This window comes from Gigantopelta aegis, chromosome 3 (assembly GCF_016097555.1).
Source record: "Gigantopelta aegis isolate Gae_Host chromosome 3, Gae_host_genome, whole genome shotgun sequence".
NCBI classification, from domain to species: Eukaryota; Metazoa; Mollusca; class Gastropoda; order Neomphalida; family Peltospiridae; genus Gigantopelta; species Gigantopelta aegis.
This window is the reverse complement of record NC_054701.1, coordinates 59045188-59070474: the sequence shown is the minus strand read 5'-3', so window position 1 is coordinate 59070474 and position 25287 is coordinate 59045188. Positions and strand designations below refer to the sequence as shown.

Genomic DNA, 25287 nt, shown 5'->3' with positions numbered 1-25287 from the left:
GGACACAAACTAGAGCACACTGATTTATTTGTCATCGGCTATTGGATGTCAAACATTTGTTATTTTGATATATAATGATATATGATAATATATACAGTAATAGAGAGAAAACACGCTAAAACAATTTCCATCAGAAGCAAGGGATATTTTATATACACCGTCCCACAGACAGGATAGCACTTGCCACGGTCTTTGATATGCACTGGCTGGAACGAGAACTAGTCTAATGGGCATACCGATGGGGATCGATCCTAAACCGACAGCGCACCAGGCGAGCGCTGTACCACTGGGCTACGCCCCAGATCCACGTTCCACAAAACGATCTTAGCGCTAAATCACCTTAAATGCATATAATATACTTAAAGTTATCTTGGGGCTAAGATCGCTTTGTGGAACGGGGCCCGGACCATATAGATAAAATCTCTTTTTGCAATAGGTATAGTTTCGGTGGTATAGTGGTTAGGAAGGAAGGAAATGTTTTATTTAACGACGCACTCAACACATTTTATTTACGATTATATGGCGTCGGACATATGGTCAAGGACCACACAGATATCGAGGGAGGAAACCCGCTGTCACCACTTCATGGGCTACTCTTTTCGATTAGCAGCAAGGGATCTTTTATATGCACCATCCCAGACAGGATAGCACATACCACGGCCTTTGATATACCAGTCGTAGTGCGCTGGCTGGAACGAGAAATAGCCCAATTGGCCCACCGACGGTGATCGATTCCATACCGACAGCGCATCGAGCGGGCGCCTTACCACTGGGCTACGTCGGTGAATAAACAGTCAAACTTAAGGCTGGTGGGCATACTGGATTCGCACCCCGGTACCGATTCCCATAACGGCTCAATGATGAGGTGTACGGCTACTAGGCCTACACTTCCTTCTCACTAACCACTGGTTTATCAAAATTCGTGGTATGTGTTGCCCAGTCAATGGGAAAGTGCATAAAAAGATCCCTTGATGTTAATCTAAACAAAAAGAAGAAGCGGGTTTTATCTGAGGCAAGACTTCCGGACGATTTGTTCTCACGACAGTGTGCTCGAGTCTTAATAGATATAAGCCCAAAAATCGTCGCGATTCGCTATTCAAGTTCCAAAGATCGCTAAATAATTACTCTAAAATGTTAAATAGTAGTTACTGATCTGTAAACATTTTGAAATTGTCGCTAATTGGAATTTTATAAACAAAATGTTCCTTGGAGAATGAAATGAATGTAGTAGACATATTATTAGAAATGAACAATTGTCATATTTTACTAAATTAATTTACATTCCATGTGCGCATAGCTTTGGACTGTTGAGTAATATAAAATATGCATAAATAAACGAAATTATTGAAATATTGAAATGACTACCATAAAGAGATATTTCTTGCCACAATACATACTTATAACGGGTATACGCTTATACGTGTAGAGTCCCTGCTTTATAAGAGCACGTATAAATGTGGTCTGGTGTATAAAAATTAATACAGTATACAACATAAAATCAACGCAAATTGCATTTCAAACTACCTTGCACAACACAATAGTATTTAAAATATTGACAAAGATAACACTTTATTTTCTGTGCTGATTTAGCAGCCTTCATTTTGGTGTTATTGTCAGTACTCATGAAATAATTACTGTAGTCTATTTTCCAGATCGCCAGGCGTTCGTATCGGGCAGCGAGCAGATTTGTCCGTTTTTCTTACGCACTCGTTGGTGAGAACATGTGTTATTTTTAATAACGCACACTAATAACACACATACATGTGATAATAATTTAAAGACATACGACTGGATGTTCTGAAGTGATGACCACCGTCATAATCACTAATGAAAAAACCCATTGTCAAATCAATTGCTCTGTGATGTGTAAGTTAACCTGAAATTCATTTTTCTGTTACCTACAAGCGCTAGGGCCGTAAATATATTTTAGTTGGAAAAGACGTTTAAATTTATTATAAACTTGTTTTTTTTGAGAATATGTAACAAATAGAATACTACATTTATGTCCATTACAGACTACTTATCTTACAACTCGTTATTTAAACACGTATCCAACTTGCTGACGCTTTTTAGATACATTTAAAAAAAAAAATCGTAAGATAAGTGGCCACTCGTGTAGCATTCTCTATTTCTTATCCGCACTCTCTTATAATACAATTATGTACAACTTTATATGTAATACAATTATATACAAGTTTATATGTAATACAGTTATATGCCATTTTATATATAGTACAATTATAAACAAATATATGTAACGCAATGTAACGCAATGTAACGCAATGCGAACATCAATCGTCATTCTTACAGAATGATATCAGGCACATAAACCCAGTGGACCATGATGGGAGAGCACGTTTTAACAAATTCACAGAAAGTCTTACCTGATTAAGTGGAGTCGAGTTCTACGAGATTGAGGATGGAGAGGTCTGCTTGTTACTACTGCAGCTGTTGGTAAGATAAAAATATGAATGCTGCTGTAAATATTTGAGCGTTATGATACGGACCTGTTTGTCGACTTAGGTTGCGATTGGCCAACTTGAGGTTTTCTTCAGTAGTTTCTATCACATAAAACACCAGCGTCGCTGGACTGATGAGAAAAACAAGCCTAAATATAAATTAAACACTCTTATCTACTCTTATTAAATGATAATTTTGCTAAAGAGAAACGCGTATTTGCAGCTGACTTGAGGATAGTCCAGAAGTGGTAATATGATACAGGTGGAAAGTTTTCTTTTAATCAAATATTTTTTTCTTCTCAAAATAGCAAATAGAATTTAACAAAAACTATATCATTGTATTCTGTCAGTGGTGGGTGTGGTAACCCAGGGCCGTACTCTCCGGGTGACTGGGGGGGGGGGGGGGGGGGGGGGGTTGCTCCACTGAGAATCTCACTTTTTGTTTTTACTCCAGAAAATAGCATACACATCTCAGGGTTTAATTTGTATAGTGTTTCATTTGTTTGTAAAAAGTAGTGCCCCCACCCCTAGGATTTTGATCAGGGTACGGCCCTGTAACGCCCTACACGTAACACCCCCCCCCCCCCCCCCCACACACACACACATACATGTGTTATTTTATGGGCTTGAAGTGCCTAAGTGGTAGGATCAAAACCCCTCGATGGACCTATTAAGTTGTTCTCGCTTCAACTGGTGCCCTACGATTGGTATATCAAAGTCTGTGGTATATGCTGACTTGTCTGTAAATGAAAAAATATAGGGTTTTTTTTCTTCTTCAAAATTATGATCGATGACTAAAACGTGATCTTAAAATACAGAAAGAGACAATTTCAGCAACTACAGAAATCAGCTAGTATCACTGCCGTTGAGAAGAATTTGTTTTTGGTGTGTGGGTGGGGTCATCTATGTATAACAAAATGGAAGAACCCCACACCCCACACCCCACACCCGGATACGTTAGTATTACCACCATTTTCTGATATGCACCGGGTTTGGTTCTTTTGAAACAAAACTAGATAGTATCATACATGTACATTATTACATAGTATACCACGAATAATGCACGTGTTACCAGTTATCATAAAATTTAAATATGATTATTGAACATAAAGGATATTTAAAGACATTTTTCTCAAGCCATGGCGTTACCCACAACCAATAACGCCGAATGTGCTATAGTGGTGTTGTATAATAAAGCGTATATATGTAACTATAGTATTAGTACCTGGAGCTTCTGTTTGTGGGTACCTGTGAGTGTGACGACGTATTTAGCACCGGTTTATTTACAATAATATGGCATCGGACGGTTTAAAAGGACAAGACAGATAATGAAAGAAGGAAGGAAGGAAATGCTTTATTTAACGACACACTCAGCACATTTTATTTACCGTTATATGGTGTCGGACATATGGTTAAGGATCACACATATATTGAGAGAGGAAACCCGCTGTCGCCACTTCATGGGCTACTCTTCGATTAGCAGCAATGGATTTTTTTTTTTATGCACCATCCCACAGACAGCATACCACATACCACGGCCTTTGATGCACCAGTCGTGGTGCACTGGATGGAGCGAGAAATAGCCCAAATGGGCCCACTGACGGGGATCGATCCCAGACCGACCGCGCATCAAGCGAGCGCTTTACCACAGGGCTACGTCCCGGCCCCTCAATAATGAAAGAGGAAAATCCGCTGCAGCCATTCCATGGGCTACTGTTTTTCATTACCAGCCAGGGATATCTTACTATTGGTAGTAGGCTATTTTACATGCACCATCCCACAAACAGGATAGTACATATATCACTGTCTTTGTTACACCAGTTGTGGAGCACTGGCTGGAACGAGAAGTAGTCCACTGAGACCACTGACGGGAATGGATCGATCGTACATGAGGAGAGCGCTTTACACCTGGACTACGCCCTGGCGGGCCCACGCACAGTCAATAAGAAATAGGAAACGCGTGTGCGGGGAAGATATCGAGGTCGACACCCCCCTCCCCACTCAAATCGAATGACCCGATTCCCCTAGAAACTTCGCTCACCATATTTTAGATCCCCTCCCCTCCCCCCACCACTGCACAGTGTTTCACATACGCTCCTGAATAAGATCCTAGGCTTGGATCAGTTATAAATAGAATAATGTGTCTACCAGTACCGGTACCAGTTACAGGGTCATAGCTAGCGGGGTGGGGGGGGGGGGCAGTCCCCCCCCGGAAAAAATTATAGAAACTTAAAGAAAATTCTCTTCTTAACCGTTTACCTATATGATATTTATCACACACACACACAGAGAGAGAGAGAGAGAGAGAGAGAGAGAGAGAGAGAGAGAGAGAGAGAGAGAGAGAGAGAGAGAGAGAGAGAGAGAGAGCGCGCGAGAGAGAGAGATAGAGAGCTAACTTTTACTTGCCATATATACTAGCTCTGATTAAATTAGTTTTTAAACCACAAGAATTCAAATCATTAAAAAAAACCCATCATCCCCTTATATTTTTTTGTCAATTATTGTGTTAGGTGGTGAAGCAGTGTAACCATTGACAACAGAAAATGTTGAGATCCAAATGTTTCAGATATTATGTGATAGGGCCTACTATCACGCATATCCAGTAACACTTTTCTTTTATTGTATGTTTTCAAAATGAAAAAGAAATGTTTTATTTAACGACGAACTCGACACATTTTAATTACGGTTATATGGCGTCAGACATATGGTTAAGGACCACACAGATATTGAGAGAGGAAACCCGCTGTCGCCACTTCATGGGCTACTGTTTCCGATTAACAGCAAGGGATCTTTTATATGCACCCTCCCAAAGACAGGATAGGACATACCACGGCCTTTGATATACCAGTCGTGGTGCACTGGCTGTGACGAGTGTATGTTTTCAAGACCGAAGACTGTTTCGTAAGCTATGTTTATGAATGGATTCATGGCCAACATACCATATATCGTGTGTCAAACATAGATGTGTAGTGACAAATTAAAAGAAAGGAACGCTTAACAGTTAAAACAAATTTATGTTTTATACGACTTTAATATAACATATATCAAGAGGGGAGTCACAGGGATCTTACCCCCATCCCGGGGCTGTACCCTGATCAAAATCCTAGGGGGGGGGGGGGGGGGGGAGGTGTGCAGTACTTTTTATAAACAAATGATACACTATACAAATTAAACCCTTAGATGTGTATTATATTTTCTGGAGTAAAAAACAAAACAAAACAAAAAAATTAAAAAGAGATTATAGGGGGCAACTGCCCCCTTGTCCCTCCCCCCCCCCCCCCCCCCCCCCCCCCCCCCCCCCCCCCACCCTGCATCCTCTGCCAGTTTGAAGTGTACATAGTCGATGATTGGAATATCAATATTATGTGTTCAGACCATGAATATATATTACCCGGTATCCGGTGTTCTTTTAGACACGGGGCGACCGGCCTCGGTGGCGTCGTGGTTAGGCCATCGGTCTACAGGCTGGTAGGTACTGGGTTCGGATCCCAGTCGAGGCATGGCATTTTTAATCCAGATACCGACTCCAAACCCTGAGTGAGTGCTCCGCAAGGCTCAGTGGGTAGGTGTAAAGCACTTGCACCGACCAGTGATTCATAACTGGTTCAACAAAGGCCATGGTTTGTGCTATCCTGCCTGTGGGAAGCGCAAATAAAAGATCCCTTGTTGCTAATCGGAAAGAGTAACCCATGTAGTGGCGACAGCGGGTTTCCTCTCCAAATCTGTGTGGTCCTTAACCATATGTCTGACGCCATATAACCGTAAATAAAATGTGTTGAGTGCGTCGTTAAATAAAACATTTCTTTATTTTAGACACAGACAGGTAACCATATATTAATGAGGCGCATGTGACGACGTTGTGGCTAGACCACTGTTTGGCTACTACAGCTGCACGCAATGCAATAATTAATATGAATATATTACATGACATTGCGCCATGGGATAATCTACCACTACAATTCACCATCAGTGTGAACGGATGAACCAAATGCAATATAGCCCAAAATCACATACTGCCAAGAACGTCTGCAAACTGGTCAAAAGTTACTGGTGATGATATTAAAAGGTACAGAGCCGAGTCGGATATTTCCTTGTCTCAAATCTATATTCCTAATGATGCAATTTCCTGTCAAACTCCAAACTGCAACATATCTGGTCATCTACATGAAAATGATAGTTTATATAACAAAATCATTAATGCATTAGAATTGGTATTTCAACATTTGATTAAAGGTAATAGTGACACTCACAAAAATGTGCCTGAAGTGGAATAACTAAGTAAAAGATCTACATCTCATTGCTCGGTTTCGGCCTTACGGATGGTTTAGGTTTGTTCTGGAGTCCCATTCCCTCCCCGACTTCTTTTCGGATGGTCACACCGACATCCTGAATGTGATTTTTGTTCTTCCTAACCTAATAAATAATCTTCCCTGTGAGGCCTGGGCCCAACCTCTTTGAAGGATCAGTGATTTAAAAAATGTATTAGCCACAATTAAAAATTCACTAGCCCTACTTTACTTTAAGTTAATTATTACAAGTTTACTAAATAATAGTAATAATCAGATATGTCACCTAAAGAGGGAGATAGAGCTTAAAAACACTAACATTGAGGTGGTTGTTTATAGGTGGTTTGGGGATATTTATATTTACAAAATAGACTTAACTGCAACATTTGACAAAAAAAATTAGAACTACTAGCCGTCGGGCATGGCAATAATAGTTATTTACTAGCCCAATATTGAATATCACTAGTCATGGGAGTGGGGCTACCATAATCTAAAAGCACTGCAGGCTCCTTCCTTAACCTCCAAAGGGCTAATATTATATAATTAAAATGAAATTAATTTTCTAAAATTAAAAAATATATAAAAGTTAATATTTGTGTATGTTCAAACATGTTGTTGCGGCGATTTGCAAAATGTTCAGAATCTGTTAATGCACAATTGTTGGTGAGTTATTGTAATAATTTGTACGTGGGTGCATTATGGGTGAAATTTACGCAGGATAGGCTACCGTGAAGGATCTTAGCATTGTAGTAACAAAGCATACCAATGGAACAACGACCATAGATGTTCGTTAGTCATCGAGTAATAAACTTTGGCACAATCGAAGCAAGCTTAAATGACCTACTTGCCCACCTGCGGTGTACAAGTGTGTACGTCAAATCCGTATACATGTGTAAATCGCTAACACAAGCTACTGTATACTATGTGATGTTTAATTATATATCTTCTATGAAGGAAGGAAGGAAATGTTTTATTAAACGACGCACTCAACACATTTTATTTACGGTTAGACATGGTTAAGGACGACACAGACATAGAGAGAGGAAACCCGCTGTAGCCACTTCATGGGCTACTCTTTTCGATTAGCAGCAAGCAGAGACGAATCGGGGGGGGGGGCAGGGCGGGCACCCCCCTCCTAAATTTTGCGACAATTATAATTTTATTATATATTAATTTTCATTTTTTTACGATCCCCTCTAAACCTCCCCCAGAGTTCCATTGACATTCCGCCTCATGTCATTGAGGCCCCCCCCCCCCCAAATGGGTTTTCTGGATCCGCCACTGGCAATGGATATTTTATATACACCATCCCACAGACAGGATAGTACATATCACGGCCTTTGTTACACCAGTTGTGGAGCACTGACTGGAACGCGAAATAGCCCAATGGGGCCACCGACGGGGATCGATCCTAAACTGACCGCGCATCAAGCAAGCGCTTTACCACTGGGCTACGTCCCGCCCCTGTATGTTCTTAGAATAACTGATCTGAAATAAAATGTATTATTATTATTATTGTTACAACATTGAATTGAGTCTGGGCATCTTTATTTCAAAATATCCAGGGGAGCATGCCCCATACCCCCTACAAATACCGCCCTTTAGAAGCTCGTGTGTCTCATTAGCCTTCAACAAACTCAAATGGCCTTTTACCTTTTTAGAATTTTGTGACCCTACTTTACGTGATCCTGGACCTATCCATTCCTACTCGAGACAGCGAAGGATGCGGATGTATTCAACGAACGTCGAGGTTTCTCTTTACACCCCCCCCCCCCCCCCCCCCCCAAGTATGACAATGGGAGTTAGGCTATTGTTACCCTGTTTTATGGTGACAATAGACCGAAGAGAACAAGTAGTAGGAGGAGACCAAACCCGGCGGCTGAACTGCCGGCGGCGGTCCCTTCTGCTTCGCCCCCCCCCCCACTACTCGGAAGCAGCAGACGCCAGGAGCGGCAAAGGGGGGGGGGGACAAAGCTGTCAGCTCAACTGGCAGTGGCGGCGCCTTCCCCTGCAGCACCAACGCCGATGGAGACAATGCATGTGAAAGTGTCGTCAGTTCAAGCCAGCCCACAGGCGTCTCCACGAGTTGTTGCGACAGCTGGTGCAGAGCAGGACGCCAAGAAGAGGAAAGTGTCGGTGCAGGACCCGTCCGACACCCAACCCACTACTTGGCAGATCGCCGGCGACAAGCTTCCTGGACGGTACCGCGAGTGCATCAAGAGGGAGTTCACTGCTAGCTCCCAACTGCCAGGTCCCTACCTCACCAAGAGTTGGAGACCAACACCATCTGGTCAGGGGCGGTACCAGTTCCAGTACGTCGAGAAAAGTCGCACCTTCTACTTGACGTCTGAGCGGAACAGGGTGTATCGGCAAAGACTGCTGAAATCAGACTTGGATAATCCAGTCGTCCATCGGATTATCAGACTGATACTTCTGGAAGACTACCCAGTCTTACTTCGGGGAGAGTGCTACATCGACCTACCCTACTTCTTCCCGAAGTTCCGGGCTGATCACCTCATCATCTCGCCATGAGTTCCGCCAAACCTCTCCTAGGACAGGTATCCTCCTTTTTGGGGCTTAGTCGGACTTTAAGCTTTTTAGTCGTGGTTCGAAATTTTATGTTTATTTTTTTTGTAAACAGTCCGACGCACTTTACTTTGGCAGCCCGTCTAAATTGCTCAAATCACCTCAAAACCTTTTTGGCCGAGCACTCTAATTTTAACTTTGGGTTGTTGTTTTTTTGTTGTTGTTTTTCAGTCCAGACATGAGCAGGTTCGTTTGGTTTAAGGTCTCTGACCTAACTACTAAATTCTTATTTCAAATTCCGTCCATCTCAAACTTAACCAGCCCCCCTCCCTCTGGCCCGGACTTAGTCACTGGCGATGTCAGAGGCTAAGCCCGTGACAGGCGTGTGCGAAACCTTCGTGGTATATGCGCACGTAAAACGATTTACTCACACACTCACTCACTTACTCACTGGACCTATCCCTGATTGCACGGGTCCACGTCAAATCCAAATCTAACGGCCTGCTTACACATTCGTTGAGCGTTCTTTAGTGGTTGTGTGCGTGCGTGCGCGTGTTTGTGTGTGTGTGTGTGTGTTTGTGTGTGTGTGTGTGTGGTTATACAATATACTCAAGAGGTTGAAAAGTGCATGCATGGTACCGATGAAAATGGATCTGCTATTTTCAGCAAAAGTAGCCTAAGGGTTGCTAAATTTCTAAAATGGTATGTTCGGGAGGAGGGGGTCAACATGACAATAAAACTGATATAATATTAAAGCAGCGTATCAACACTCCCAGTTGGATGTCAAATGTGTTAATTCTGACATGTAGTCATCAGAGGAAACCCGCTGCACTTTTCTTAATGCAGCAAGGGATCTTTTATGTAAAGCATCAGTTTTATTGATAAACGTTAATATGAGCGGCAATAGGAATTGATTTGGTAGGTTGCAACCTGCAGATTTACAGCTCATTTCATTGGTTGCGATATGAACCCACAATGCACCAGAAAGCATCCATTTTGTAACTCAAACACGTAGTTGTGGCCTATTTATAATATTTTTTGTAGGTTTTTTTTTTTTAAAGCTTCCTACAAACAAAAGAATGTCCTACCGACGAAGCAGTTCTTCTCTTGATGCTAGAGTTTATGTTGGTAATTTGCCCCCAGACATAAGAGAGCGCGATATTGAAGATCTGTTTTACAAGTTCGGAAAAATTGCCTATGTTGATTTGAAGAATAAGCGTGGCCCACCATTTGCCTTTGTTGAATTTGAAGATCCAAGGTATAACATGTTGTTTCTGTTGTGTTTCACTTGTGAAAATACATCAACAGTGAACTGGTTCTTTCCCCAAATACCTAAAGGAGGGCGTATAGAGGGTATATTTGGCATGGGTCTGTTGGCAAGCACCATGATGTGTGACCATGAATCATGATCAGTGACCATGCCCATGGCTACCACTACCAGATGACGCTAAGAATATGATCAGAAAATCGTTTGCTGGATCAACCAAATGGCTAATAAACAAAATAAAACATTTTTTTTTTTTTTTTTAAAAGTGGTTCAATGGTAACCAGTCAATTCGTACCATAGACTCATAGTCATTTCGTATCATAGACTCGGTCATTTCGTACTCAATTTTACCATTTCGTACCATGTCTGTTTGGTCATTTTGTACCTCAATCATTTATTGTGCAGCTTAGTTGACTGATAGAGAGAGAGAGTCACACAAAAGGTGCTCTTCGAAAATTGGGCACTTTATAGTGAAGGGGAAAATCAGCGTTACCCACCTGTTGAAAATCTGTTCCAGATTGGTACATGTCGCTGATGACTGACACCGCAACGCTAGTGATTTCAAAAGTGTTAACTGTAGCTTGAGTATATAGTGCTGTGTTTTGTTATGAAATGTGAAATAAAGTTATAACGATTTCAAGATCATGTATATTTGGTATACTTAATCATAGACTAGCCATACAGTGATATTCTACATCGATACTGATGTGAAATGTGGGTACCATACGCCATTGTACCCACCCTGGGCTGCTCTAACTCTCCTTACCATTGACCCGATCAAATTGTTTATGGTCCTTCGTGAGATGTTAACATTGTTTTTCCCCTCATGAAGAAGGGCCTACAGGTCAGGTGTAAGCTGAGCAACATTTTAAAGAAGCCTTTAAATCCACTAGCCATGGAATCAGTGATTTTAACATTTACTAGCCATTATTAAAAATTAACTATCCCTACTTTACATAAGTTAATATAATTTTACTAAATAGTATTTATAATCAGATATGTCGCCTAAAGAGGGAGATAAAGATTAAAAACACTTAACACGGGCAGGTTTCTGCCAGAGGGTAAAATGGGTATGGCGCCATACCCAGATTTTTTTTTTTTTTTTAAGTTAACCTTTTAACAAAATTAATTAGTCTTATCATTAATGTATGATTTTCTTAACCCTAACCCTAAACGTAACCCATTTTTTTTCTAGTGGAGGCCCCCACACCCCTTGTTGACTTGTTGCATTCAATTCCATAGCACCATACCCAAAAATTTCTTCCTGGCAGTAAGACTGATTGGGGATGGGGTCAGCATATTTATATTTACAAAATAGACTAAACTGCAACATTGGACTCTTTTTTTTTTTTTTTTTTTTTTTTTTTTTTTTTTTTTTTTTTTTTTTTTTTCACCAGTCGTCGCGCATGGCAATAGTAATTATTTACTAGCCCAATCAGGGCGCAAAGCAGCACTTTATATTTACTCGCCAACTGGCTAGTGAATAAAAAAAAATACTAGCCAACTAGAGATTGTTACTCGCCAGGCAACATAACTCCTAAAAAATAAGTTTTTCCAAGAATCCAGAAACAAATCATCAATTAGGCCCTATTTTGTTTTACTTTCCTTTGTAAACCGTTTTTTAATTGGGTTACGCGATTCCGACAAGTATACCGACGGCTACAGTTGCCGAAACTAGGACGTATTTTATTTATTTATTTATTTATTTTTGTTCACGATATGCTATCATTCCCAACAACTTTCTCGAACGTTTTTTTTAAAATTTATTTAGCATATTCCCGCCATGTAACATTTAGCTTAACTTTAGGTGCAAACAAATTGGCTGTCCAATGCTTTGTGAAAACTCATTTACAATCGGAAAACCCCGATGTGTCACGAGGCTTTCCGAACACCTCGATCATCAAGTCGGCCGGAGAGCTCCGAGTGTGATATCCGCAAACAGGGCAAAATGCGGAAGTGTATGTTTACAGTTTCGATCATTAGTATATGTGTCGTCTGACTGATTAGTGAAATAAATGTTCCAGTGACAGCTTCATTCTGAAAAAATAATCTACTCGCCAAAAGGCTAGTGTTTTGCAAATTTAAATCGCCATAACAGAATTTCACTCGCATAGGCGAGTGTTTCACTCGCAGTATTGCGCCCTGCCAATATTGAATATCACTAACAATGGGAGTGGGTCTACCATAATCTAGAAGTCCCGATTTGTTTAGGACATTAATGTGCTTCCTTACTCTCCTGTCGTCCAACAAATGCTCGATCGGGTTCAGATTGGGACTGTAGGGTGGCCAATCGAGCACATTTGTTGAGGGAGTTAAGAAAAACCCTCGATTTGGATTACTTGCAATGTAACACGCAGATGTACGCTCCTGGGATGGTTAGCTAATCTTCCCATGGCTCTGGGACTCCCATCTAAACAAACTTTTGTTGACTCGTGTACCCCAAATTGCTGGGTAATGTTACAATTGCCCCTGCATAATAGAACAATAGCCCTACCCTTATCAACTTGTAACATTCACAACATTTTGTTTTCAGTCGTGTTGAAATGAAATGTTGTGCACTCAATGTGTACTGTTCAAAACTTTGATTTGGTATGGTGTTCAAGTCCATAGCATGTAGCAGTGGCCCGGATGCACGCTTTCTTGACAAATCGGTAAAAAGCCTGCGGCTTGGCACATACTCATGGATGACCCAATTTTAACCAAAATGTTTTTTAGACGGTACAATGAGGTACTTTTTGTCAAATGTTACTACATTTGGTATACAGATAAAAAGGTTATATTACTAAAACTGAACTTGCATTTGTTTTTTTAATCAGTGTATTATAAATTCTTGTTTAATTTGTTTTTGCAAATGTGTCTAGCAGGCCTGCATGACAAAAATATATATGATTTTCTTCTTCTTCTACTAATATATATATATATTATATATTATATATATATATATATATTATATATATATATAAACAAACTGTCCCCACTACTGTTCTAGTGTGAGCTCTTAAAGTCTATTGTGATGTGCTGTGCTGTATTTTGATTAATGTGTTAATAAGTTTGTGACATTGTTTTCTTAATATAGTACTTAAAACAAAGATATACTTTTATGATACAGGGATGCTGAAGATGCTGTTTCACAACGTGACGGTCAGAATTATGATGGGTACACTTTGCGAGTGGAGTTCCCACGAGGTGGTGGCCCTGGACCAAGTCGAGGACGAGGTGGAGGAGGAGGAGGAGGTGGCGGCGGCGGTGGGATGGGAGGTGGTGGCGGCGGCGGCGGCGGCTACTTTATGGCTGGCAGACGTGGGGGACCTCCATCACGTAGATCAGAATATAGGGTTCTAGTGTCGGGTGAGTACTTTATGTTTTACTGTCTTACAGTTGACTGTTCATGTAAAGGATATGGTGACTACATAGTTGCTACCAGTTGTTGGTATCTCTAGTATATTTTTAATGTATTAGTATTTAGAAAAGCATTTGTTTCCTTCCTGGGATGTGCTATTCTTTGATTATTTTATTGACATACAATCGAGGGCAAATTCAAATTCACCGTTTTAAAATGGACAGTATCTGGTAGATTTAAATAATAAAAAAGTATATATAAAAATATATGTTTACACTGAAACCACCGTAAAATTTTAAATTACATACAAATATTTAAAATATTCGACATTTTGTTAGTCTAAAAACCAACATCCTCAGGAGAATAAACAAAACAAAGTGCTGGGCATATAACTGGTAAGGTATAAAATAGAGAATGCCAGCTTGGATAATAAAGGGAGATTAATTTAGAAATAGTATTTATTGATGCTGATAAATTTAGCATACAAATTTTGTATTCAAAAATGATCACTTTAAAATCACCTGGCTCAAACTTGATGACAGCACCAACAACGGGATCTTTTGATGCTGGATAAAACTTGTTGCTGTCTGTTGAAGGGAAAGTTTAGTTTTTCATGTTTATATAAATTGTAAAAGTTCAACGTTGCTGTAAACAGGCTCAAAATTGTTGTAGGTAAATGTGAAAATATTTTTAAAGTCAAAAGGAAACAAAGTTTAAATTTAAGCCCTGTCACCTATGGCTTCAATGGTTTTTTGTTTTTTCATTAACAAAACGTTATGGTAAGGGCATGGTAAGCATAATTATTTACTAGACTTGAAAGTTTAAAAAAGAAGAAGAAACGGACGAGGCATGGATGTTGGGCTACCATATTTTAGAAACTCTGCTATGAATTGAGGGTATTGAGTAACTCTCAGTATGGAATGTCACTTGTTATGATATTGTTTTTTAATTAAGGTCTGCCCCCAACTGGAAGTTGGCAAGATCTTAAGGATCACATGCGAGAGGCTGGAGATGTATGCTATGCCGATGTTTTCAAGGATGGAACTGGAGTTGTGGAATTCCTTAAGAGAGATGATATGAAATATGCAGTTAAAAAACTGGATGACACCAAGTTCCGTTCTCATGAGGTCAGCAAATAAATTTACTTTTTGTTTGGTCTCATTCCAATAATCTGTTATTTTCGTCAGGTTTTTTAAAACTTGTTTGAATTGGTTTACCAATTGCCTGTGAGCTACATTGATAGGTTTAAATTAGAGGCACAACTATTAATAATTTTTTACAAATTCATTATTTTAGACACTCAGTTCGGTGCACTGTTTTTCAATTTGCATACTGCGGTTTATTTTTATTATATATTTTTTTAATATTACATCAGAGTGGTTTCTATAGCTTGCCTTCTGCTGGATATCTAGTGACGTGGTAAGGTGTGTACGCTAATCACAGTGTTCAATTCCACTGCATGTGACATGTTTGCATGGGCCTTTTCCAGACCCAACACATTATCATGGTGTGATAACATGGGGGGGGTGGGGGGGGATGTATTTTTGTTTTCTAGTCAAGACAGGTTTGTCCCTTAGCTTTTCTTGTTAAGATACATATATTTACAATTATTTTACGTACAAGTGATTATTAAGAATTAAGTTTGTTGCTCTTAAAATAGTTGGTTTAATCTGTTAATAAAAAGGGAAATAATTATTTTAAAATAACCCTAATCATTGATTTGTCCAACCGGCCTCGGTGGGGTCGTGGTTAAGCCATTGGACATACAGCTGGTAGGTTGAGGGTTCGCAGCCCGATACCGGCTCCCACCCAGAGCGAGTTTTAACAACTCATTGGGTAGGTGTACGGTCACTACACCCTCTTCTCTCTCACTAAACACTAACAATTAACCCACTGTCCTTGATAGACAGCCCAGATAGCTGATGTCTTTGCCCAGGACAGCGTGCTTGAACTTTCATTGGATATAAACACGAAAATAAATTGACTTGTCCAAGGGTCAGGACTAAGGTTGTTAACCATTTGTCATGGATGTATTATAAACTTTGATTAAGTATCATGGACATACCTAAGGTTGTTAACCATTTGTCATGGATGTATTCTAAACTTCGGTTAAGTATCATGGACCTACCGAAGATTGTTAACCATTTGTCATGGATATATTCTAAACTTTGATCAAGTATCATGGACTTACTTAAGATTGTAAACCATTTGTCATGGATGTATTCTAAACTTTGGTTAAGTATTATGGGCCTACCGAACATTTTCTATCACTATTTGTAATTTGATGGGTATATATTATATGTGTACAACTATTTGTATCTCTAAATATTATTTGTTACCATCTGTGACACAAACATGTATAGTGGTATATACAAACATATTGCAAAATGTACAATGGGCAATGGCCACCTAAAATACAGAATAAATATCTTATCTTAATTTATTTAAACTTTGATTAAGTACCATGGACCTACCGAAGACTGTTTACCATTTGTCATGGATATATTCTAAACTTTGGTTAAGTATCATGGACCTACCAGACATTTTCTGTCACCATTTGTAATTTGATGGGAATTGATGATCTGGTTGTCTTTTCAAGAACAGTTTGCCCAGGTCCTTCAAACCTTCAAGGTTCTTGTATTTTAGAATTTATAGTTTAAGACTGAAGTACAAAAAAATGGTGACATTTGAAGTGCATGAATTTTATTATATGTTAGCATGTTGCTGTCAAAAATGTTTTTCAGAAGAAAATACTCCTTTATTCAGTTAGCATTGATTATGTCTTCCCATTTGTTTTTTTTCCATGTCAGAGGTGTTAGCAAATCACAAGACTTCTGCATTTTTCAGCATTCGTGTAATTCTTAAGCTATGTCGTTCCAGCCAGTGCTCCACTACTGGTGTAACAAAGGCCGTGGGACGATACATATAAAAGATCCCTTGCTGCTAATCGAAAAGAGTAGCCCATGAAGTAGTGACAGCAGGTTTCCTCTCTCAATATCTGTGTGGTCCTTAACCATATGTCTGATGCCATATAACTGTAAATAAAAGGCGTTGAGTGCATCGTTAAATAAAACATTTCCTTCCATGACATTACGTTGTGATCTAGCTTGTTAGAAGTTCTTTGGTCACAGAATTGAACCCCCTCGGTGCACCTATTTTCTCAGTGGGTTTTTTCTGTCCCAATCAGTTCCCCATGACTGGTATATCAATGGCCATGGTATGTGCTGTCATGTGTATTGTTAAACAAAACAGATTTTAACTGTAAGTAAGTTAATTTAATCATGGCACTGAGTGCTGATATATATGATTTATATGGTTTCACAGCCATAAACCCCTCTGCACAGAGGTGTGACATATTTTGAGTTGCTGTACAATGTCAAAATTACATACCTAGCTCCAGTATGGTAAAAGTGTGGCCAACCTCTGTGAAATAGACTAAACAGAAACAAACAGTTATTGAGAATGTTAAAAAAACCCCAAAACATGCATGAGTAATAATTAGCTTATAGATTAATTTATTTAAGTAATGTAAACATTTTAAATGGCAACAATTGCTGTCTCGCCTGCCATGGGCAACAGCAACTGAGGGAGAGATCGCCAGACTCCTCGTGGAAGACTTCAGAGAATAAAAAATGAAAATTGCCAAGAGGGTTGATATGGACATCCCTCCACCATGAAGTCAGAAGTGAGTGACTTGAAAGTAAATGAAAAGTCTTTGATTTTGATTACAACTAATGTGTACATACCTTCAACAGTTTGTTTGTTGTTTTTTTCACACATATTACCATCTCTTTCAGGGTGAAGTTGGTTATGTTAGAGTTAAACAGGATTATAGAGGCGGTCGATCAAGAAGTCGAAGCGGTTCACCACCGAGAAGACGAAGTAGTCCTCGCTACTCACCCATGCGTTCACGATCACGCTCTCGTTCCAGATCCAGAACACCATATTGAAACCTGATATGTTGATGTCTCCCATATTTCATTGTTTAGTTCATATGCCCATAAAAGCCCATTGTTGTTTACTGGGTTGCTCCAGGCATATTTACTCCATCTCGTTCATTCAGTGGTTAAAAATTAATCTTTGTGGTTATTGTGTTATCTGTAGTTAATAACCACTACCAGTTTGATAGTTACATGTAGTTTGTCTTGGATTATGCTGACTTGTTTTCATAATGCTACTGTTACACCTTTCCTTTTATTCACGAATGATCACGTGTCTAACAAAAAACACAAAAAAATAATTTGTTACTGAATGACAATCAAAAATAAAGTATTGTTTGAAATGCCTTTAGCAGTGCTTGGAAAGTTTATAGTTAATAGCTTAAAAAGGAAAATGTTTTTACCAATGTATTTCTAAAGAATAAAATTACAAAATGACATTATCATCTTGTTCCCTACAGATGCTGTTTAGGATGTAAGGAATTGGAATCCACTCTAGGATTTAGGATATGAGACTTCCAGAGGTCGCGACTCGGAAATCGTGGTCGGGAGAGGATTGGACGGCTACGGGTCGCACTCTGGACTAGGATTAGGAGGATAAGATTGGTGCTGGTATGCATAGCTTGTCCTATTCCTATTCATAAGTGTTTTTAATCATCTTTAGTCATCCTAAGTATTACATATATATGTGTGGATGTACAATAGATTTTACCTGCCTGGTAACAGTGGTCAACACAAAACTTTTGCTTCAGATAAAAATAATTATTAACAAAAAAAATGATGGGAGGGGGGAGCAAATGAAAATTATACCTATTGTTTACACTCACAATTTGGGCCAAAAAAATCTAAATGTATACTTATATTTTTTGTTAACAACACTGCAACGAAATGAAGGCTTATAAAATATTCTAACCATAATGAACATTTTTGGAAAATATAAAAAAAAGTGTTTTCCAATGTTCCTTCTTTTTATCTGGCAGTCTGATAACGGACCATACATTATTATGAGGACCCAATGTGACTCTTGATAATATAAAGTGACCTATGATTTACTTTGTTGCTGTTCAACTTTATTTACCAGATGTTTTTTTTTTTTCTCTTTAAAAAGAATTAAATGTCCATATTCGAATGCGGCTGTTGACATAATATTCATCTGCATTCTTTAAAAGCAATGCAATGGTTTTGTCTGTATTTTTTCTCACCTTTACAAAGTAATAATGCAAGATATAGGTATTACTTTTCCGATGGCAACAGCATCAACTTTTGTGTTGAAGTATAACTAAAGTTTTGTATTTAGATTAGTTATTCACAAACTATAAGTCATAGGTCAGTGAAACTTGGTTTATAGTTGCAAGTATGTTATGTGTATCAAAACAAATTATGGTACGTGAGACGTTTAATTGCGATGAGTTCTTGTTTTTATAAACCTTCATTTAAAGAAGATGGAGCAAATGACACAAACAGCACAGTTTTGTGTCATATATTCTTGTACTATAACTTTCCTCAGGACGAATGCTGCAGAATCTTTTGTATAAAGTATATATATTCATGGTATAAATGTGCATGTGTATAGTATAGTAGAACATCTCGGTCTTGTACAACAACCTTGAATTCAGATCATTGGGCCGTCAAATAAATAAAAACTAGTCATTGCATAGAATACATGACAATTTATTATTCAGTTGTTTTGCTGAAAAACATTTCATCGTTTGCAACATTTTATGTACGTTTGCTTAGCTTGGCTATATTATCTTGCCACAAATTATGGTTTTGCGATGTTGAGTGTAATCCATAAAAATTTTAAGTTTCTTTTATGACACTTGATAACTTTCCTCGGTAGTTGATGGAACATTTGGAGTAATGTTAATTCAGTGTTATCATCCTAAATTAACTAATCTTGAGTTGTCAAACGCATCAGTTGCTTGAATGAAATGACGTGTTTTGTATTTCTTAAATAGTGATAGAAACGTTAATTTAAGCCTGGTAGTAATTACAAATTATAATACAACATAAACGTAACATAAATTATATTGCCAAAGAGACGGAATGCACATACGGTAGATGTCCTTAAAGCACAATTTTTGACGATAAATTGACAATATATAAGAAATAAAACTAAAAAAAATAAGCTGTCTCACTGTGAAATAGTTATTGCGAAGATAGGATTTTTTAACTTAAGAGCTAAATAGCAGTAGAGCTATGCAATTTTATTTTCACTAGTCGTTAAAAAAGTAAAATTTATTATTAGCAGAGAGCGAATTAAAACATTTATGATGCTTAATAAATCTAATCTCACAGAATTATACATTGGACAGGTTATTATAAAGTGCATTTCATTCTCAATCTTAGGGTTATTTGTGTTTACAGAACAAGCAATATCTTTAGTTTCTGGGAATCATGTCTGGTGTGTCTGCCAATTTCAATGTGTAACTTATGAGTGCCGATTCTCATTTCATATAGCGTTTTCTTATGTATAGCGTTGGGTATATCAAGGTAGTTTTCATAGGAAAAATGTTCCTTAAATTATTTCTAGGAACTAAGCTTGCATTTTGTTTTAGAAGAGTTGTTAATTTACTCTACCAAATATCCCTAAACAGACTTTTCAGTTTATCGTTAGTATGGTTAATGTCTAGCTCTTGTGTATTTCCTTTGTTAATGTTGAATTTACTTAGTAATGAGAGTATATTATTTATAGGTTTAAACCAAGACTTTTAATCATGATCAGCAAGGTTTAGAGCAGTTTGAAGGAGTTTATTGGAGCTCGAAGTGATATGATTCCAGAATTTGAATGAAGCTATAATATCAGTTGATAGGAGATAAAAACCCAAATTCCTCCTAACGACGTCAGGCCAGGTCAGGTCAGGTCATAGGTTTTAACGTGTACATTCAGAGCAAGCTGTCATTGGTGCAGGTGTCTACTTATACCGCCTCCTCCATCCAGGACAGGAAATGGGTTTGGGGATGGGTGGGAGATTTGACTGCTTGCGCTTGGCAAATGCAAGAAAGCAGAAGCAGCCCGACTAGGGTCAGTAGCTGGCAGGGATACCAGCTGCATTTGTAACACCCTTACGAACACCAAGTAATTTATTTGCAGTATTTCAATTGGGTTTTTTTCAGTTGGATTATTGTCAAAAATACTTTCAAGCATCTATCCTGAAGAGAAGCTCCATTTTAATATTTGAAGGGACCCATATATTGGCACCTAGACATGTTAGGTTTTATGTTTAACTTAGGAGGTATCTCAACATTTTGGAAATGAGAATTTAAGCTGAAAAAAGCTACTACGTCTTTGTTTTTGTATATTTACTAGAGTATTGTTTGTAAGACCTGATGCATAATGAACTACACCTGAATACTTTCATCTGTTAACACAATCATTGTATCATTAATCATAAACAGTCGTTGCTTATTTTAATCATTAAGATTAAACTTGATTATTTTTGTTGATATTAACCTTTAATTTCCAAGTTGTCATGGACACTCGGTATCAAAAATTTGTCAACAAGATCAACTGATCACTTGCTTCTTTTTATATTGGGATTCTGGAAATACTGATACTGCAATACTTAATAAATTTAAAATTGTACAATTTTTGTAATAGATTCTTTTGATTTTTAATCCGAAGGGAAAGTTATTCATGTTTTATCATAATTAGTTTATATGTAATCTGAAGCATTCAAATCCTATAAATATTTCAGTTGCATCTGTTTGTAGATAACAAGAAGTTTGATTAGATGTTACAATAACATTGTGTACATGGTAAAACTGGACATTTCCCACTGTAGAATTGAAATTGTAGTTTATAACTACACAGTATATTGTGTTTCTTATTGCTTCCATTTTTGGGGCATTCTTAAACACAAGTAGTAATAAATTGTATGCTGACGGTATATGGAGTGTTTGTTCAGTATTAAGTCCAACATCATAAGGCTGGAAGACATAACCTATTTGACAGAATTAAGTTTAAAATGTATTCTAATCAAAAATGTTTTTAAATTTTACATTTATGTTTTAGTATTCATAAGCATGTACATTTATTTTATCTGGTGCTGTTTGTAAACATCTTGACCATAACTAGTTCAGTTTTGTTTTTGTTTTTTTGTACAACACATTGTTAGCTGAAGGGCTTGTGTGACTGGCTTTACCACATGGTTATTGCACTGCTGTTTTGCTCGGATTTTAGCTATTTACCTGTCTTATTTGAAAACTAAAAAAAACTTATAAAGTGACAAACATCTTTCTCAGGTTTCTTCCTTGTGACGTAGTCATTGGGACAGTTGCACATTTTCAGAACATGTTATTTTGGTTCCCCTCTCCCGAAGTCGTTAAAACTACATGACTATGATATTTTTTTTTTTTTTTTTTTTTTTTTAAAGTTAACATTGAGCAGGGTTTTTTTTTATTGTTGGGTTAAATTGTTGAATATCTGCGTTAATCCAAGTCATTAATATATAATTAATTTAGTTCAAGACAATTACAAAACTATTGCTTTTAATGTTTTTTTCATATAAACTGTGTCTAACTGACTGCTGTTGATTTTGCTTTTTATCAGTTGGGTCGTCGGTGGAAAAGAAATAAAAGATGAAGGTTGGGATGGATTTAGTCACATAATAGAGGCTGTTTATCATGGGAGGACATTTGGATAAGAGTCGCATGGAATAGGATAACGCAGTTTGTGGAAAAGCATTTGGATAATGGATGGATATTCTCAAAACATCGGATGAGGATTTGGAAATTTCATTGGAAAAGAATTTGCCAGATATTTTGGAGCACCCTTGGAAATGGATACGATATTATATGGTAATAAATAAAAAGAACCCCAATTTGAGTAAATAATGCATGTATTTCAGAGAAAGATGTCATCCAGTTTCTAAGAAATAAATCCTAATATTCATAAGAAGTCGTTCATGACAAAAATGTCATTTACTGCCAATTTTCCCTAAATCGAAAAAATATTCCAAATGATTGTTTTGAGTACCGTTTTCTACTCATTGATTATTATAATAAAGTAACTTGATATTAACTTCACGTTTCACAAACAGTTGTGACAGAAATATAATTGGGAAATAAGCCTTGCAAATTTGTGTCTGGATCTTTTATTGCAGGTAAGTTTATGGTAATTTTGTACCTTTTTGCAACAAAATAAAAAATAAATAAGTACCCTGAGGAATATGCATTTATGGTTTGCATGCTTACAATAACAATTCTCAATTCAGCTAGGTGAATTCTGTTGATGCATTTGTGGGAAGAGCATGCAAAATCTTGGATTGGCAAAACGAATTGATTACGGACTTTTGACGAAAACCACGGCTGTCTATGTTCTTGTTTTCCTTTTCTGGGTTTTTTTAATTTTTATGAATATGACTGTAAATAACTGACCATTGCAGCTTGTTTAGTATAACAACTTTGAGATTTCTAATAGAACCCAAGATTTTTTTTTAAACAAATTTTCTAGTGTCGGCTTCCAGAATCCATTTTTAATTATCCATGGGAATCTGGTGCATTCACGAATAGTTTCCCCCATCTCATTAATATTTTCAAATATATGTACCATGTGAACATTCCTTCTTGGATGTTGAATAATCATACATCTGCAGCCTCTATCATGTCGTGCATATAATGTACACTTCTGATGAGTGGTTTTGGTGGTTTTATTTGTACATAGCTCATCATTTTTTTGGGGATAGTTTTGCACATTTTAGTTTTATTTTATACTCATTACAATAAAGAAATTATTATAATTATGTTTAGTTTTCTTGTTTATAAATATTCAGTAGTGCTCATAAAACGTGACCACACAAAGAAAAACAGCAGTTTTAGGTCGCAAGTGACCTATTGCAATCCGGATTGTTAGTTGTGCATAAACTTTTCACAGGTGAAGGGTGAAGTTTACTGTAGTTAACTGTTATTACTTTGACTACTCTTCCAAAACTATTTAACCAATTCCAGCCAGATTTTGTGGGGCACTTCTGCGGGTCAGGGCCCAAAATCCCAATTCTTAAAAATATTTGTTTATTACTAGACCAATCCCAGCCTAAAAAATTTTGAAAGTCTCCTTGCCACATGGGGGAAAAAAAACAAATTTGTGAATTTGGTCATTCTAGAACACCGCCCAAACAGGGGGAAAAACTAATCCCCCTTTTTGAAAGCTGCTCTTCCATAAATGCAGACTTTGCACATGAAGGAATACATTTGTTAATTTGGTCATTCTAACCCCAACCCCCATGTAGTTCCATCATTCTACTCAAAATATTAGTCTTAATCTATTAAAAAAAAGCATAGTTGTGAGGCCCGAAAGAACTATCGGGAAGGGGTAGGGGCCACAAGCCAGATATTTATCATTGTTTTTATAGAGTAGGACACCCACAAACATTCTGCACACACGCTTCATTAAATTATTGATACATAGTTGAGCTTAATAATTTTACTACCTCGATTTGGCATTGATATACCTTTCTCCAGTGTAACGCTAAGACCACCCTTCTTAAAAGTGCATATGGCTTATTTAATACTTTCCCTTTCATTATTGTATTTGACCAATATTGGATTGTTTGTGTTTATATTTGTTTGATTTGGTAATGAATGGAAGATAGACAATAAGCAGTGTCTGGCAGTAGACATATTTGACTATAAATAAAAATGAGAGAGTTGTAGTGAAAATGTTACTAACTAGACCACGTCCGACGACAGACGACAGGCTCCTGAATCTGCATAACAATATTTATTCATATTAGCATTACTACTAAACAGCTATATAGGGATGCAAACGAATCACTACGCAGTTTTATATGGAAGGAAGGAAATGTCTTATTTAACGACGCACTCCACATAGTTTTACATGGATTAATTTTGAGGGTGGAATGCTGAAAATATATGGTAAAAAGGTCTCGGGTTAGCCCGAATTTGAGCGTTTTGTTCCAGTAGTAGTGGGGGTGGGTTTGTAACAATACCCCTACCCCTAATGCGTTACGTAATTGTTGGGGGGGGGGGGGGGGTGGTGATGTTTGTTTTTTGTTTTTTTATATGACAAAATACAACAACAAAAAACAAAAAAAACAGTGAATCGCTGAAAAACGAGGCGTTTGTATGTCATTGCCAAAAACCTATCCATTCTCGGTGTGTGGATTTAAAGCTGCAATGTCTGGTTTCAATCGTATACAGTCGAGTTCTAAGTTCAAATACAAGCATAACTGCACTTAATTCACTTGCAAGTTGTCGTCATTAACACATATTGTAAACTGACTGTCGTGTGTTCTGTATTGTGATTGGTTAATTACATTCTTTTTCTGGGATCAAATAGACAATAACACCCGGAAAGCTAATGACGTCATTAGAAAGTGACATCATTAGCAATTGGAACAGGCGAACTTGACAATTCAAGGGTCTACAGTTAGATTGTAGCCAGGTATTTTTTTCAAGAAATGCCAAATATACAGTTAGTTCTGTAGAAAAACGATTCAGTTTACAATGG

General features: G+C 37.8%; 1 protein-coding gene across 2 annotated transcripts; it reads left to right on the top strand.

Annotated features, from left to right (window-relative positions):
* Window positions 1–10250: 10250 nt before the first annotated feature.
* LOC121368329 (serine/arginine-rich splicing factor 1-like) lies at window positions 10251–23558 on the top strand. Of its 2 annotated transcripts, XM_041493014.1 has the most exons (6): window positions 10251–10529; window positions 13648–13886; window positions 14833–15005; window positions 17676–18428; window positions 22369–22616; window positions 23033–23558. In XM_041493014.1, exons 1-4 carry the CDS (start codon window positions 10351–10353, stop codon window positions 17826–17828), a joined length of 744 nt encoding a protein of 247 aa, XP_041348948.1. In that variant the 5' UTR covers window positions 10251–10350; the 3' UTR covers window positions 17829–18428; window positions 22369–22616; window positions 23033–23558. The 2 variants fall into 2 exon arrangements, with proteins under 2 accessions (XP_041348948.1, XP_041348947.1); XM_041493013.1 differs by having other exon boundaries at window positions 22369–23558.
* Window positions 23559–25287: the final 1729 nt, after the last annotated feature.

What these genes read in the sequence shown, in the direction of transcription:
- LOC121368329 (XM_041493014.1), top strand. Translation starts at nt 10,351, where the DNA reads ATGTCCTACCGACGAAGCAGTTCTTCTCTTGATGCTAGAGTTTATGTT. An exon ending in GTTGAATTTGAAGATCCAAG is followed by an intron (nt 10,530 to 13,647) that starts GTATAACATGTT and finishes TTTATGATACAG; the next exon opens with GGATGCTGAAGATGCTGTTT. An exon ending in ATATAGGGTTCTAGTGTCGG is followed by an intron (nt 13,887 to 14,832) that starts GTGAGTACTTTA and finishes TTTTTAATTAAG; the next exon opens with GTCTGCCCCCAACTGGAAGT.